This window comes from Garra rufa, chromosome 19 (genome assembly GCF_049309525.1).
Source record: "Garra rufa chromosome 19, GarRuf1.0, whole genome shotgun sequence".
Taxonomy (NCBI): Eukaryota; Metazoa; Chordata; class Actinopteri; order Cypriniformes; family Cyprinidae; genus Garra; species Garra rufa.
The window spans coordinates 19,722,214-19,737,179 of NC_133379.1; the positions used below are offsets into that span (position 1 = coordinate 19,722,214).

At 36.1% G+C, this 14,966-nt stretch overlaps 2 protein-coding genes across 2 annotated transcripts; one reads left to right on the plus strand and one right to left on the minus strand.

Annotated features, from left to right (window-relative positions):
- Positions 1 to 7,738, plus strand: ppp1r14ba (protein phosphatase 1, regulatory (inhibitor) subunit 14Ba). Its single transcript, XM_073824404.1, has 5 exons — positions 1 to 160; positions 306 to 502; positions 6,109 to 6,192; positions 6,485 to 6,517; positions 6,690 to 7,738. The coding sequence occupies exons 2-5, from the start codon at positions 311 to 313 to the stop codon at positions 6,771 to 6,773; spliced, it is 393 nt and encodes a 130-aa protein (XP_073680505.1). The 5' UTR covers positions 1 to 160; positions 306 to 310; the 3' UTR covers positions 6,774 to 7,738.
- On the minus strand, positions 7,566 to 13,243 carry fkbp2 (FKBP prolyl isomerase 2). Its single transcript, XM_073824403.1, has 6 exons — positions 13,170 to 13,243; positions 12,567 to 12,727; positions 12,372 to 12,484; positions 9,154 to 9,200; positions 9,015 to 9,050; positions 7,566 to 8,324 (listed from the first exon to the last, which is right to left on the minus strand). Exons 2-6 carry the CDS (start codon positions 12,723 to 12,725, stop codon positions 8,263 to 8,265), a joined length of 417 nt encoding a protein of 138 aa, XP_073680504.1. The 5' UTR covers positions 12,726 to 12,727; positions 13,170 to 13,243; the 3' UTR covers positions 7,566 to 8,262.
- Positions 13,244 to 14,966: the final 1,723 nt, after the last annotated feature.

The following is a 14,966-nucleotide window of genomic DNA, read 5'->3' on the forward strand; positions in this document are numbered from 1 at the left end:
GGCGCCCACAAGCTGTTCTGTGACAATTGATGGACGGATTTGTGGAAGATGGACTTTGATAAACCTTGGTCACACAATTAGTCTGATGAATTCTTCTGTTTTCTAAGCTCCTTGTATGCCTGATCCCAGTCTACCGTTGGGGACTCCTTGTAATCTAAAGGTCTGTTCCATTTAAAGAAAAGGGGGCCCAGCACTTTTTTCTCCAACATGCAGTGGATGTGCACATGACCAGCTCTCTCTTTTGAATTGATGTTCTAATTATTTAAGCCATTAAATCCACCTCAGCTTTTTTTTATTATTATTAGGGAGAATGGCAGCGGTAACAAGTCCGGAAACGACACCTCAACCCCGGGTTTATTTTCAAACACCTCCCGGTACCGAAGAAGAAGTGCCACAGAAGCAAGGACGAGTGACCGTAAAATATGACAGAAAAGAGCTGAGGAGACGACTGAATTTGGAGGAGTGGATAGTTAGCCAGTTAATGAATCTGTACGACTGCGAGGTAGGATACAAAACACTGTCATGGCTTTGAACGCATGCAATCCTTTGTTGCAAGGAATGACAGCTCTTTCTTTTCAGTACTCGTGCACCGGCATTCCCCTTGTTCCATTTGTCATGTCAGTTCTGCATGATAATTCCCTTGCTTTCATAAATGCTTGCTTATTAAGAGTGGCATCTTTTATTTTTTATGTGTTGATTTTTAATCGGTGCTGATTTTTTGCTTATGCATTTACACATGGAAGGGCGTGGCATGATAGAACTACAGACAAAGCCATAAAACAAAGGTGAGCCTGCTGGACAGGTGCTGCGAGAAAAAAATGAGCACCTAATGCATTCTTTATGCATAATGCATCCATTCATATTTCATCGAAAAGTGGGCTTGTCTCATATGTTAATGTGACAGATCTATATGGATGGATGGAGCTCCAGTTGCATGAACAAAGACTTGGATTGCAATCCTAGTATAGTTATATTTACAGATGCACAAAACCGAGATTATCACTGAGTAGGATTGTTATGTCTATTGCACATATTTACAGTAGGTGACACTGCTCACAAGTTTTTTTTTTTTTTTTTTTGTCTTCCTTGTAACCCCCTGGGATGTTTGGAATCACCCTTCTAGCCATTGTGATGATGTCATCTGTTCAGACATGCAAAGCATGCTTTACTTTGAGCTTGACTTAACCTCCAGGGCTAATATAAGTGACCTAGATTATGTGTCGTGTAAAACTAGGCAGCTCTTAAAATGAGATTTTGTCTGAATGCTCTTTTCAGCCGAGCGGTAGGCCTCATCCTGAGCTAAAATCCACATTTCGCTTTGTCTCACTGTCATACTACAAAGTAGCCTGAATCCATTGGATTTGCTGGAGAGCCTCTGACTTGGTTTCTGATGAATGGTTTCTAATGTCTGAACACAGTCCTACGCATTACAGTGATTTTTGAATAACAAGGGAGGGGAAAATAGAAGCACACATATTTGAACTCGTGAAATGTCATCTGAATCCCACAGGTTATTTGAATAATAATGTGGTCTGACAGAAGAACTTGTCCATTATTTTGCTGGTCTCAGCAATGTTTGGTCCAATTAGGTTGATGCTTAGAATGCACGTCTTAAATCACAGCCTACCTCAGCAAAAACTGAAGATAAATGTTGTTACCTAAGAGGATAACAATGCATACTGACAAAGTACATAACTTACAGTAGTTTAAACAGGTTTCGGTTGTGACCTTTTTTTTTTTTAGAGTAGCATGGACAAAGGTTGGCATAAATAGATTTGTAAGCATAATGCCTGCCTTTAATAGCTGTGTTTTACAGTCAAGTGTACATTTTTCCATTGAGCTCACATTATTTAAATGTAATTGTGCTGTAGAGCAGTGAAAGTAATAATGTGTGATAGATAACGTGCTGGTTATTATAAAATTAACTGGGTGATCAGGACTCAGAGTGGCTACTTAAATGAAACACATACAGTTTTGAGTGGTAAGATTTTAAAATGTTTTTAAACATGTTTCTTATGATCACCAATGCTACAATTTGTAAGCAAAAATACAGTAAAAACAGTAATATTGTGAAATATATAATTTAAAGTAACTTCTGTCTATTTGAATATACAGTTGAAGTCAAAAGTTTACATTTGCAGAATCTGCAAAATGTTAATTATTTTACTAAATAAAAGGGATCATGCAAAATGCATGTTATTTTTTTATTTAGTACTGACCTGAATAGGATATTTCACATAAAAGGGATTTACATATAGTCCACAAGAGAAAATATTAATTGAATTTATAAAAATGAACCTGTTCAAAAGTTTACATACACGTGATTCTTAATACTGTGTTGTTACCTGAATGATCCACAGCTTTTTATATTATTACCATTATTTATTTATTTTAGGGATAGTTGTTCATAAGTCCTTTGTTTGATTTAACTTATTTAAAAAAAATTCTTCTTGGAAACATATAAGTATCTTCTGTAGCTTCTGAAGGGCAGTACTAAATGATAAAAATATGATATTTAGGCAAAATAATAAAAATGTACACATCTTCATTTTGTTCAAAAGTTTTCACCCCCAGCTCTTAATGCATTGTGTTTCCTTCTGAAGCATCAGTGAGCATTTGAACATTCTGTAATAGTTGCATATGAGTCCCTCAGTTGTCCTCAGTGTGAAAAGATGGATGTCAAAAGCATACAGACCTTACTGGAAAGGGTATAATACACAAAAAATGCTTAAAAGTCATAGAATTTGGGGGACCTGAAGGATTTTTCTAAAGAACAGCAGGCAGTGAACTGTCAAACAAGTGACTCACTACAGACTATCACTAAACAAAAAAAAAAAAAAAAAACATTAACAAGTGTATGTAAACCTTCATACAGGGTCATTTTTATTTAACTTGTGGACTATATGTAAACATCTTTTATGGGAAATATCTTATTCAGGTCAGTATTATATAAAAAAATAACATGCATTCTGTATGATCCCTCTTATTTTGATCAAATAATTACCATTCTGCAGATACTGCAAGGTGTATGTAAACTTTTGATTTGAACTGTATTTATTTACGTGATGCAAAGCTGAATTTCGAGTATCCATTACTCCAGTCTTTAATGTTGCATGATCCTTCAGAAATCACTCTAATATGCTGATTGGCTGCTTAAGAAACATTTATAACTATCAGTGTTTAAACAGTTGTGTTGCTTAATATTTTTGTGGAAACTGTGATAGTTTTTTTTAATTACAGGATTTTTTGCTAAACAGAAATTTCAAAGAACAGCACTGAAATAATCTAACATCATGAATGTAATTACTTTTGATCAATTTAACGCACACCCTTGCTAAATAAAGCTATTAATTTCTTCAAGAAAAATCATCTGATCCCCAATTTTATAATTTAGATAGAAAATTGGTTGCATGAGACAACAGTAAATTATATTTTTTGCAGTCATTACACAACAGTATTTGCAGGACTAAAAAATGCTAGCCTGGTTGTGGTGTGCCAGTGTTTTTATCTGCCATTTCTTTTACTGCCCACAACACACACAGACAAAAATAGCAACATATTTTACATTACATAAAATTCAGTCTAATATTTTTACATTCTATCTGCAATAAAAATGATTTGGATTCATAGTAAAAGCTGAAAATTATTTATCTATATTTTAACTTCATGACAGCTATAAAAAAATTCATAAACAGGCCTTGGCTATCCTCATTATTGAGCCCTGATTTGACCATAGAATACCATTGATCAGTCAGATACAAATATTCTAAATGGCCAATATTATGCACTTCTCAGTCCTATTACTGTCTCATGAATTGCTGCATTAGTCAGTAAGTAATCAGTAATAGATGCAAGAGAAAGAGTTTTACTTTAAAGGGTTAGTTCACCCAAAAATGAAAATTCTGTCATTAATTATTCACCCTTAGGTCTTTATAAACCCATAAGACCTTTGTTCATCTTTGGAACACAAATCAAGATTTTTTTTTATGAAATCTGAGAGCTTTCTTACCCTGCATAGACAGCAACGCAACTGACACATTCAAGGCCCAGAAAGGTAGTAAAGACGTTGTTAAAACAAAAATAATGTCTTTATTCAACAAATTCTTCTATGTCAGTCTTTGATGCACATTCACGAGAGTTTCACAGCGTTGAACCACTGATGTCACATGGACTACTTTAACAATGTCCTTACTACCTTTCTGGGCCTTGAACGAGTCAGTTGCATTGCTGGCTATGCAGGATCCGAAAGCTCTCTAGTAGTAGCACTTCTGTATAGGATTTGGTCAGCTGTAGTGTGCTAAAGCAACTCAACAATATGGGTCAGTGTGAAGGGTTTCATAACAGACCTGCTTTCTCAGTGTCTGCAATAGCACATACTGTGGAAGAAAAAACTTGTGACAATTCCTTCCACAGCAGCTTTCCTCCCCCGTCTCCCTCAGCACATATAAACTCACTAATGGCACTAATAGCACTGCAAGAATAGCTAAATAAGAGCGAATCGTTGATGAAAAGGAGTGTGACTGCAAACTAGCTGTAATAAGACATAAAATCTGGGGTTTTACACAGCAGAGGCTAAGGCTGTGGTTGTGCTTCCATTCACTCACTGTGTCTCAATCTAAGAAGCTATCAGACAGCATTGTGGGGATAGAGACACAATGTTTTCTTTGTAAGCTGACAGGAAGTGAATGGAAATTGTTATTTTACAAGCACACAATAAATTGAACACCGACATGAGGATCAGCCCATCCTGTTGTGCTGAGAGGATGTCATGCACAAAGGCCAGAGATGGCTGGATTTCTGCTCAGTTGAGATCAAAAGTTTACATACACCTTGCAGAATCTGCAAAATGTTCATTATTTTACCAAAATGAGAGGGATCATACAAAATGCATGTTTTTTTTGTTTAGTACCGATTGACGTAAATAAGATATTTCACATAAAAGACGTTTACATATAGTCCGCAAGAGAAAATAAGTTAATTTATAAGAATGACCCCATTCAAAAGTTCACATATGCTTGATTCTTAATTTCTCTGAAATGATCCACAGCTGTTTTTTTTTTTTTTTTGGTTTAGTGATAGTTGTTCATAAGTCCCTTGTTTGTCCTGAATAGTTAAACTGCCCACTGTTCTTCAGAAAAGTCCTTCAGGTCCCACAAATTCTTTGGTTTTTCAGCATTTTTGTGTATTTGAACCCTTTCCAGCAATGACTGTATGATTTTCACATTCATTTTCTTACACTGAGGACAACTAAGGGACTCATATGCAACTATTACAATAGGTTCAAACGCTCACTGATGCTTCCGAAGGAAACACAATGCATTAAGAGACTTTTGAACAGAATCTTATTTGGCCTAAATATCATATTTTTAGTACTGTCCTTCAGAAGCTAAAGAAGATACTTATATGTTTCGCAGAAGACAAAATAAGTTAAATTTACCGATCTTCCAATTCAAAAGCTTAATGCATTGTGTTTCCTTCTGGAGCATCAATGAGCATTTGAGCCTTCTGTAATAGTTGCATATGAGTCCCTCAGTTGTCCGCTGTATGATTTTGTGATCCATTTTTTCTCACTCTCATGGTTGGAGAGGGCTTAAATACACAAAAATGCTGAAAAACCAAAGAATTTGTGGGACCTGAAGGATTTTTCTGAAGAATAGCGAGTAGTTTAATTGTTCAGGGACAATTTTTCACTTGTGGACTATATGTAAACGTCTTTTATGTGGAATATCTCATTTAGGTCAGTGCTAAATAAAAAATAACATGCATTTTGTATGACCCCTCTTATTTTGGTAAAATAATTAATGTTTCGCAGATTCTGCAAGGTGTATGTAAACTTTTGACCTCAACTGTATATACCAAGTTGTCCCTTGTAACAAGCTGTTGTAACTCTAAAGGTACAGTTTTTGTACCTTAATGTGGACCAGCCCTTGTAGGCTGCATGAACTCTCTGAGATCGGAAGAGATGTTTCCCTGATTGATTTCACCTCATACTACATAGTTCATGATCTGACCACCATTCTGTGGCTTGTGAATTATTCACTTCGACTCTTTTTTTTCCACAGGATTCTCCATTAACGCCTTTCTCATCAGTGCTTCTATATTTTGCAGGAGGATGAGGTGCCTGAGCTGGAAATAGACGTGGATGAGTTGCTGGATCTGCCGAGTGATGTCGAGAGAGCCATTCGAGTGAAGGTTTAATCAGATCTTTAATACATTTGCTAGATTCTGTTCGCTTAACATAGCTCCTCGTAAGAATATTAACGCTCCCACATGACTTTCACCCTTCTGCGGTGAATTGCACTCCAGACATTTCATCTGCAGGTGGTTTGACAGTAATCCTTCCAGTCGTGAGCGCTTTTTGAAGACTGCATTTCCAGCAGGAGATTTATTTCAGCATTTTGCGTCAGCTTCCCGCTTTGCCCAGTTGGAAAAACAGCAGATTAGTCTGAAAGGCATTAAAATCTCTTACCATTTGTGTTTTCAGATGCTGCTGGTCGACTGTTATAAGCCTAATGATGTAAGTGCCATTTTGAATATTAATAGCATTAGCAATTACCTTCATTACAGGCGGTCGTGATACTCTCAAAGCCGCCGAGTCACTCATTACAATGCGATTATGCTTCATTTAATCACACTCTGAAACAGGAATATGCTTTTTCTCATCATAATTCTCACTCTGGCACTTGCAGGATTTCGTAGCGGCGTTGCTGGAGAAGGTCCGAGGGATGCAGAAACTCAGCACCCCCCAGAAGAAAGGGGAGCTGACACCTTGAGGTCACCACAGCTCCTCCCACCACCACCAAACCAACCTGTCACTCCAAACCCAGGGGAGAGGTGCAGGCATGCAGACCCAACCACTAAACCACAGCGTCTGTCAAACGGAGATCAATGATACGAGTCCAGCCAAGCCAATCTCAGCTGCAGGTTGAACACCCCAAACTGTTTTTACTTCGTCTTAGTACTGTTTCAGCATATATTACATGTAGAGAGTGTGGTAGTGTCCCTTTAGCTTAAAACTCCCGTGGTGATTTAGGGAAAGGAATCGAATGGTTGATGTTACGGTTATACACTGTTCACTAATACACTTTTTTCAGCCACGTGACTTGGCTTGATGTGTCTGTATTCGAGTAGGAAATTAAGCTGATTTCTTTTCACCCGTTTTTTTTTTTTTTTTTGTCAGTCTCTCACATCTGCTGTCTTTCGTAAAAGCAGAGCGAATCATTTTTTGCAGGCCAGAAAATAGTTTTTAGATGTGGGGTTTCAGATTTTGGGGTGTGTTGATGTAATGCGGGAAGTGGGAGGGGGGGGTGAGAATTGTGTACTTGTGTTTTGTAAGCCATTTTTAATCTACCATTTTTAGGAAACAAAAAAGACAGGTCTGTGTTTAGTACTACTGCTTTTAAAAATCATTTGACTGAGGAAAATGAAACTAGTTTGAGGATGAAGAGTAGCAATACCGATAAGAGTGAATTTGCCAATTTGTTACATCTGATATTTTTACAAAAATGAAGGCGGCTAAGAATGAAGATGCTTTGGTGGTCTAAATGAAGCTCAAAGCCCGCATATCTTTTGTAAATAAAACGTTTATTCAATTTCAAGTGAACAAGATTTGAGAAATGTATATGTTGATGATCAGAACTTGTTGGAATGGCAAAAACTGTACTGTGTGCACTCTCACAACCAAATACGTGTAGTAAGGCTCTCAAATAAAGAATGGTGCTACATACATGTCTGAAAAGCTGTGTTATTCTTTCTTTTAAGGGAAACATAAAAAAAAATGGAAAAGTGTCAAATTCGTAAGCGTTTGAATATTTGAAAAAGGTCTTTAAAGGGTACAGTCCACCACCAAAGATGAAAATTCATGTAACAATCACATACTCACACTCATGTCATTCTAAACCTGTATGACTTTATTTTTTATTTTCTGTACAACACAAAAGAGGATATTCTTTAGTTCCTTTGACTTCCATTCAATTTTTTGTCCATACAATGGAAGTCAATGGGAACAGAGACCATTTAGCTACCAGCATTCCTTAAACAATTTGTTTGTATTAAGTCATACACTTTTGGAGTGACATGAGGGTGAATAAATGATGGTGGAGTTTTCATATAGAGTTGAACTCTCCCTTTAACACCTGAAGTTGCTATATGGGTACAGTGGACACCAGTACAGTACAGTGTAGCGTGCAGCTGCAGTCGTTGATCTCGCTGCAAACACACTGATTTTAAATGCTTAAGACTGACAGGCCCAGAACTCTGTCACTATAAATCAGATCTCCTTTCAATGCTCAACAGTTCTACTTCAAAGATGAGTGTGGCACCACCTAGTGGAAAAACAAAGATTTGCAAAGTGAGACATATTTCTGCCAGTATCTCTGCTATGATTACATAGATTTTTTTAAATAAACTAGAAAACAAACAGAAATTCTGACTTAGCAGGCATTTTAATTAATAATATTATAAATATTAACTTGACAGTGGCATCTGCAAACAAATAAAGCTAAATATTTTCTCAAAACTAACTTTATTTTTCCAATGACTTTTATGGAGGTGATGTCAATGTGTCACTGAAATTTTTGTTATGGAGTACAAAGTCATTCATATGTTTTTTTAAGAGCAATTTTAGTGTCCAAATACTTTATAGGGCTACTGTAAGTCAAGGTGAAAAACCTTCTATGAATCCCTAACATAATAAGCTTTAACCTTTCATTTATTGTACAAAAATGAAAATTCTGTCATTAATTACTTGCTCTCATGTTGTTCCAAAGCCTTCCTTAGAACAAAAATGTACGATTTTAACAACAAATTTTAACAATGTCCTTACTACATTTCTGGACTGTAAACTTAACAGTTGGTTTGCTGTCTATAAAGGGTAAACTTAATTTGCATTCCAAAGAAGATCGAAGGTCTTACAGGTTTGGAACGGCATTAGGGTGAGTAATAAATGACAGATTTTTCATTTTTGGGCGAACTATCCCTTTAAGAACTGAAGGAAGAATTGTAAATCATCTTACCTGGAATTTTAGGTGGTGCTCCTCTGTCACCATAACCTGTAGGTAAACAGTCACATATTTGAAGATATAGTCTGAAAACCATCATTTTTTCATACATTTTGAAAATTATGAAACATATTACTTTCCATAACATACTCACCAAGCTCAGAGGGAATAACCAGCTTCCTCTTCTCACCCTCACACATCCTAAGAGTTAAAAGGAACAGCACATGCTTCAACATCAATAGGCTTTTTATAAATCGAGACATCAAAGATATGACAGAAAATCACAAGGAAAGAAAAATAGAATAAGATGTCAAACTTAAACCCTAACACAGACCACTAGGCCACAGCATCAACACATGCTAATATATTTAACAGTTTCACAATGGCTCTTAAAGGGAACCCCGAGTATTAAGACTTGTATGGCTTAATATTTCATAAATGAAGTCTCTTACTGAAATACGTAGTAGAAAACCCATGAAAAATGTATGTATGAAAAAAATCCATTGTTTTATACATATTTTGGACTATAGGGGTTACCATTATGATGTGAAATGGTTGCATTCAATGAGCTACTGGCACTATCTGTTGCTATTTTTACCGCAATACAACTCTGAAAATGTATAAAATACAGGACACAACTGCTGAAAGAGCTTACAGGTGGCAATGGATATAAGCATAGACTTAAACCAAATGCCATACCATGATTTTTCTCCACAAGGAGTCTAAACGCCCTTGGATATCTAGAGAAATCTGAGCTGAGAAACGCTTTCAGTGGCTGTGGCGTCATGACAAGCATCACATGTTCCTAACTTGCCAGGATGGCATTTAGAGTTCTTTGTCTCTGCCATTTGTAAGCTCTTTCAGTAATTTCATTGTGGTCTACTAAAAGCCTCAAAGGCATCAGGACTAAAGGGAAGAGAAAAAAACTGTGGGTCTTTAGGAAGTTTTATTCATCCACAATACAATTCTTTTCTCCTCTTCTTATCGCTAAGAAAGCAGTAAAGACTTACATAGCTTGTCTCGTTGCCCTTCGACTGAAAATTACAACCAAAAGCTGCACAATGTGGCATTGTATCAGTATGGTAAAAATAGCAAAAGGTAGCGCCAATAGCTCATCAAATGCAGCCATTTCACGTCATTGAACCCTCCCATAGTCCAAAATATGTATAAAAAAAATGTGTATTTTATTAAATGACAGATTTTCATAGGTTTTCTACTACATATTTATAATCATTAAAGTCACCATTTACGTTATATAAAGCCATACAAGTCTTAATACCCAGGGATTCCTAAATCTAATCTGCTAACTCCTTATTATTAGACTAACTTTAGGTTTATCTCTGTAAATCCTAATCCTGACTGGTGTATGACACAATCTCAGATCATATAGTAATGCTGTAGTGCAGGGATTCTCAACCGGTGGGCCGCGGCCCACTAGTGGGTCTCAGTGATCCTCCAGGTGGGCCGCGAGATGGCGTAAAATTAATTTAAATATTATCCTAAAATGATCAAAGCCCGCCTCTTTCTGTGATGGATTGCTTTGGTCTCGGCGCAGTCATCGCACTGTTAAATACAGACTGAACGGCAGCTCAAAAATTCTAACTGCTGCACGCAAGCGTCATCAGAGACCTGCAAGGGACCAGAGTAGGCATATGTGAGCGGAGTGGAGCGGCAACAATTTCCCCTCCGCGTATTTAATAATCACTCCGGTCCGGGTTCATTATTTACCGCTCCCGCTCCACTCCTCGCTCACTGATATCAGAAACACCGCTCCGCGTAAAAAAAAATAATAATTATGTTTTAAATATAACAGTCCTGTTCATAACATATATTAAAATACAAAAAATAATAAAATAAAATAACAAGAGAGTTTGGAAAACTACTGTGCAAACTATGTTCCTACTATGCCAAGCTAATAACATTGTCAGCATTAAAAGAGTATAATTTCTGCTTTTTGCAGTGCAAAGTTTGTAATGAAAATAAGAATACGTTTTCATCGTAGTTATTTCTGCTCATTCGAAATCGGATACCATTACATTTGTTTCAATGCATTATTGACAGAGCGATTGTGTGTGAATAAGTGTTGTTCACCTAAAAATATTCAGTATCTAGAAGGAACAAACTAATTCCTTGTGAACTATAATTTACCGCTCATGTCTATTGCCGTCATCATAACCTTCACATTCTTTCTGATTTGCGTGATTCATCTCTATCAAGCTAGGTTAAAAGTTTTAACATGAGAATTCTTGCTTAATATGCAGTAATATTACGGACAGTTGGCGTGAATTGTTCTCATGATGGAGCGTTTTTGGAGCGAGTGAAAACCACGACGCTCCGACTTTTAAAAAATCCGCTCCTCCCTCCATTCAAAATTACACCGCTCCACTCCGCGCTCCGCTCACATAGGCTACTCTGCAAGGGACGGATTTTTTAGTCCCGCGCCCGCCGGCTTCCGCAGAAATGTATGTTATTTTGTCTCGCTCCGCCCGCGACATTCGTGTTTAGTCCCACTCCCGCCAGCAAAAGCCTGCATAAAAGTAACCTCTACCCCCGTGGGAAAACAGGTCTCTACTTCATCTCTTGGCTGCATGAAACAAACCCTTGCGCTAATTTGAAGGTAAAGATGATCAGAGTAATAGTAACGGACTTGCACGTAATGTAGGACACTCTTGTATATCGGAGTCCGCTATTGATTCACAACCTATTCATGCTTTCGGGGCTCTGATCCATATATTTTTGCGTGAAATTTCAAAATAGTTGCATAGTTGTCAAAATGAATGTCTTGTGAGTGTTTTATAATGAATGCTCACCCCTAGAGGTGGATCTTGTAAGGGTCAGTGGTGTTTATGCACATATAAGCACCAGCATTGACAGATTTAGAATGTATTTGCTGTATTTTTCATTTGTATATATATTTTATAATGGATGCAAACAGTAGATATTCCGTCAGTCCAGTTCAAAAGGACAGGTTTAGTGAGAGGTATTTTGGCATCTCCCTGTTGTTCTGTTTGGTCAGCTACACTTACTTAAGAAAAAGTACTCTGAAGTTGTAAAGAATGTCTGAATTAAAGAATTCGGGAGCTTTAAATCTATATATATATATGTGTGTGTGTTAAAAAGTTAGAACTCAGCAGAGGGTTTTCTTTTAAATTCAGCTTTAATTTAAAGTTTGTTTGTTTGAGGTTTTTTATAACATGCAGTAGAAGAATAAGAAGGCAAAACAAATGGTTTGGTTAATAAAAAAGGTTTAAAAATATATATACTTTTAGAGGAAATGTCAGGCATAGGAGGGCCTTGCAAAATTGACCCGAGAAGGAGGTGGGCCCCGGCATAAAAAAGGTTGAGAACCCCTGCTGTAGTCCTTTCGCTCACCCTAACAAACCCTGATCCCATCCCTTGATGACCTGTCCCGTGCCAAGCGTGAAGGTAAAAGGCTGATTCCTGGGTATACTGCTGTCAAATTCTGTCCCGTCCTCCAGTTTTCCCTACAGATAAAAACAGACAGCTAAAAGAACACATATTTTTTGAGCATGACTAATATTTAGGTCAGAACAGTCAGACACTTACAATGTAGTGCATGTTCAACACGTCTCCCTTTCGCGATTTTATAGGGCAGTTGTCCACTCTCTTCTTGATTCCGATTTGTAGCTTTTTCTTTTCAGCCCCTTGCACAAGCGCCATGGGGATGGACATCAGAGTGACAGCTAATACCAAATTCAACCTCATGTCTGTAGAAGAAAAAAGAAACAGAGCTCAGAAATGACAACAAGAATGAAATTAATCTTTGACCGCATGAAATTGCTCCTCTCTGCGCATGCGTGAGTATGCTCTCCACACAAAAGTACACGTTATCATTTAATAGATGCAGTAATGAATGTGTTAGAAGCCGCAGGACTCTAAATTCGCTTAGGCTAATCTATAAGGTGCATTTTAACTAGCAAACACTTCCGTAAATAATCATAGCAGATTTTTTTGTAGTGTGCTGAATTTATTTTAGAGGAAGTTAATTGGATGACGGCTACGGTTTTCTGCTGAACCATGTTTATTAGGACTATTCGCTTTTACGGTATCATGTGCAATAGATTTAACCGTATACAAAGAGAGACGCCTGGGATAATTCTCTATTGTAACCATTTTTAAAGCTTAGTTTATGGACAAAAATGCAATTACCTGTAATATACTCGTCCCTCCTGAATCAGAATGAGTCCGTCATTCGGAAGTGACGTCAGCAGGCATGGATTGCTTCCTACTAGCTTTCCAAAATTCACTACGTCATTTAAAATCGAAACTATTATATAAAAATCGAAAACTATATCTAAAAAACGATATGTGTTTTTAAACTATAGAATATTCAAATAAGAATGTTAGTTAATGCTACACTGACAAACCAGACGCGGTAATATTAAACGTAGTTTTGAAGAAATACTGCGGTGGTGAAACGGGACTTTTATTTTGTTTGCTGCTAACGTAATCGTTAATATTCTCACATGGTGGCGCCATTTCCTCATAAATTACTTTTTTATTTGTACAACAGCTAAACCCCAGGATTAACCGTTTACAATACTATTCTCTGAGAGGAAAAGTCGAACCGTTTTGGAGATGAGGAGCCAAATATGTAAAGATAAGTATCTTTTTTGTCTAGTGCAAATTGGGTCTCAATGTAAACAAGAGGTCTAACGTTTATGTATAAAATACTGCAAATTGCTGGATTCAGTATTTCACTATGAATCCATCTGTGATGGTGAAAATGTTTTGTCACAAACTCAACAAAGTATTTTTATACCATGCCTGACAAAAGTGTTGATCATACACTACCAGTCAAAAGTTTTTTTTTTAACATTTTTAATGTTTTTTAAACATTAAAGTCTCTTTTTCTCACCACCCCTGCATTTATATGACCCAAAATACAGCAAGAACAGTAAACTTTTACAATATTTTACTATTTCTACTATTTAAAAAAAACTGTATATCTTTTAAAATGTAATTTATTCCTGTCATTTCAAAGCTGATTTTTTAGCATCATTACTCCAGTCACAAGATCCTTCAGAAATCATGCTAATATTCTGCTTTGCTGCTCAAAAAACATTTATGTTGAAAACAGCTGAGTAAAAAATGTTCAGGTTTCTTTGATGAATAGAAAGTTAAGAAAAACAACATTTATCTGAAATAGAAGTATTTTGTAACATTATAAATGTCTTTATCATCACTTCTGATCAATTTAAAGCATCCTTTCTAAATAAATTAATTTTAAAAAACTGACTCCAAGCTATTGAAATGTATAGTGTATAGTGTTACAAAAGCTTTTTATTTCAGAGAAATGCTGATCTTTGGATCTTTCTATTCATCAAAGAATCCTGAATAAAATGTAATCAACTGTTTTAAATACTGATAATAATAACAATAACAATAAAATGTTTATTGAACAGTAAAGTACAGCAAAAACATTTAAAATAACAGTTTTCTATTTAAATATATTTTAAAATATAATTTATTCCTATTTACTGTTTTAAGGCGAGACACTGCTGGTGAATAGGGTAAACACAACTAATAGTTATCACCTTACTTTGTCATTTTCAAAATTCTTGTTTAATTTTTTTGACATATTACAGTCAAATGTTTTTACAGAGAGAAATTTGGGTATCTCATATTGTCACTCTTTCAGAAAAAGCTTAGAACAGACAGAAAACAATGTATTTTCACAATTGTTTGGGGAATAACATGTTGTATAAAATCAAGCAAATTATATATATATATATATATATATATATATATATATATATATATATATATATATATACAAATCCCTCTGTAAAAACATTCAGAATATAGACAGGAATAAAAATGTAAAGTTTGGTGTGAGTGCTACTGAAGTGGAGATTTATGGCTCAGCATAGGTAAAAAAAAAGCTCATTTTGAGAAATCGGCCTTTAAATATATGGATTGTAATTGAAATCTACTGACACAAAT

Coding starts and splice junctions, on each gene's coding strand:
- fkbp2 (XM_073824403.1), bottom strand. CDS start 12,725: ATGAGGTTGAATTTGGTATTAGCTGTCACTCTGATGTCCATCCCCATG. Junction 12,485..12,566: donor TGTTGAACATGCACTACATT/GTAAGTGTCTGA, acceptor TTTTATCTGTAG/GGAAAACTGGAGGACGGGAC. Junction 8,325..9,014: donor AGCACCACCTAAAATTCCAG/GTAAGATGATTT, acceptor TTTTTCCACTAG/GTGGTGCCACACTCATCTTT.
- ppp1r14ba (XM_073824404.1), top strand. CDS start 311: ATGGCAGCGGTAACAAGTCCGGAAACGACACCTCAACCCCGGGTTTAT. Junction 6,193..6,484: donor AGAGAGCCATTCGAGTGAAG/GTTTAATCAGAT, acceptor TTGTGTTTTCAG/ATGCTGCTGGTCGACTGTTA. Junction 6,518..6,689: donor ACTGTTATAAGCCTAATGAT/GTAAGTGCCATT, acceptor TGGCACTTGCAG/GATTTCGTAGCGGCGTTGCT.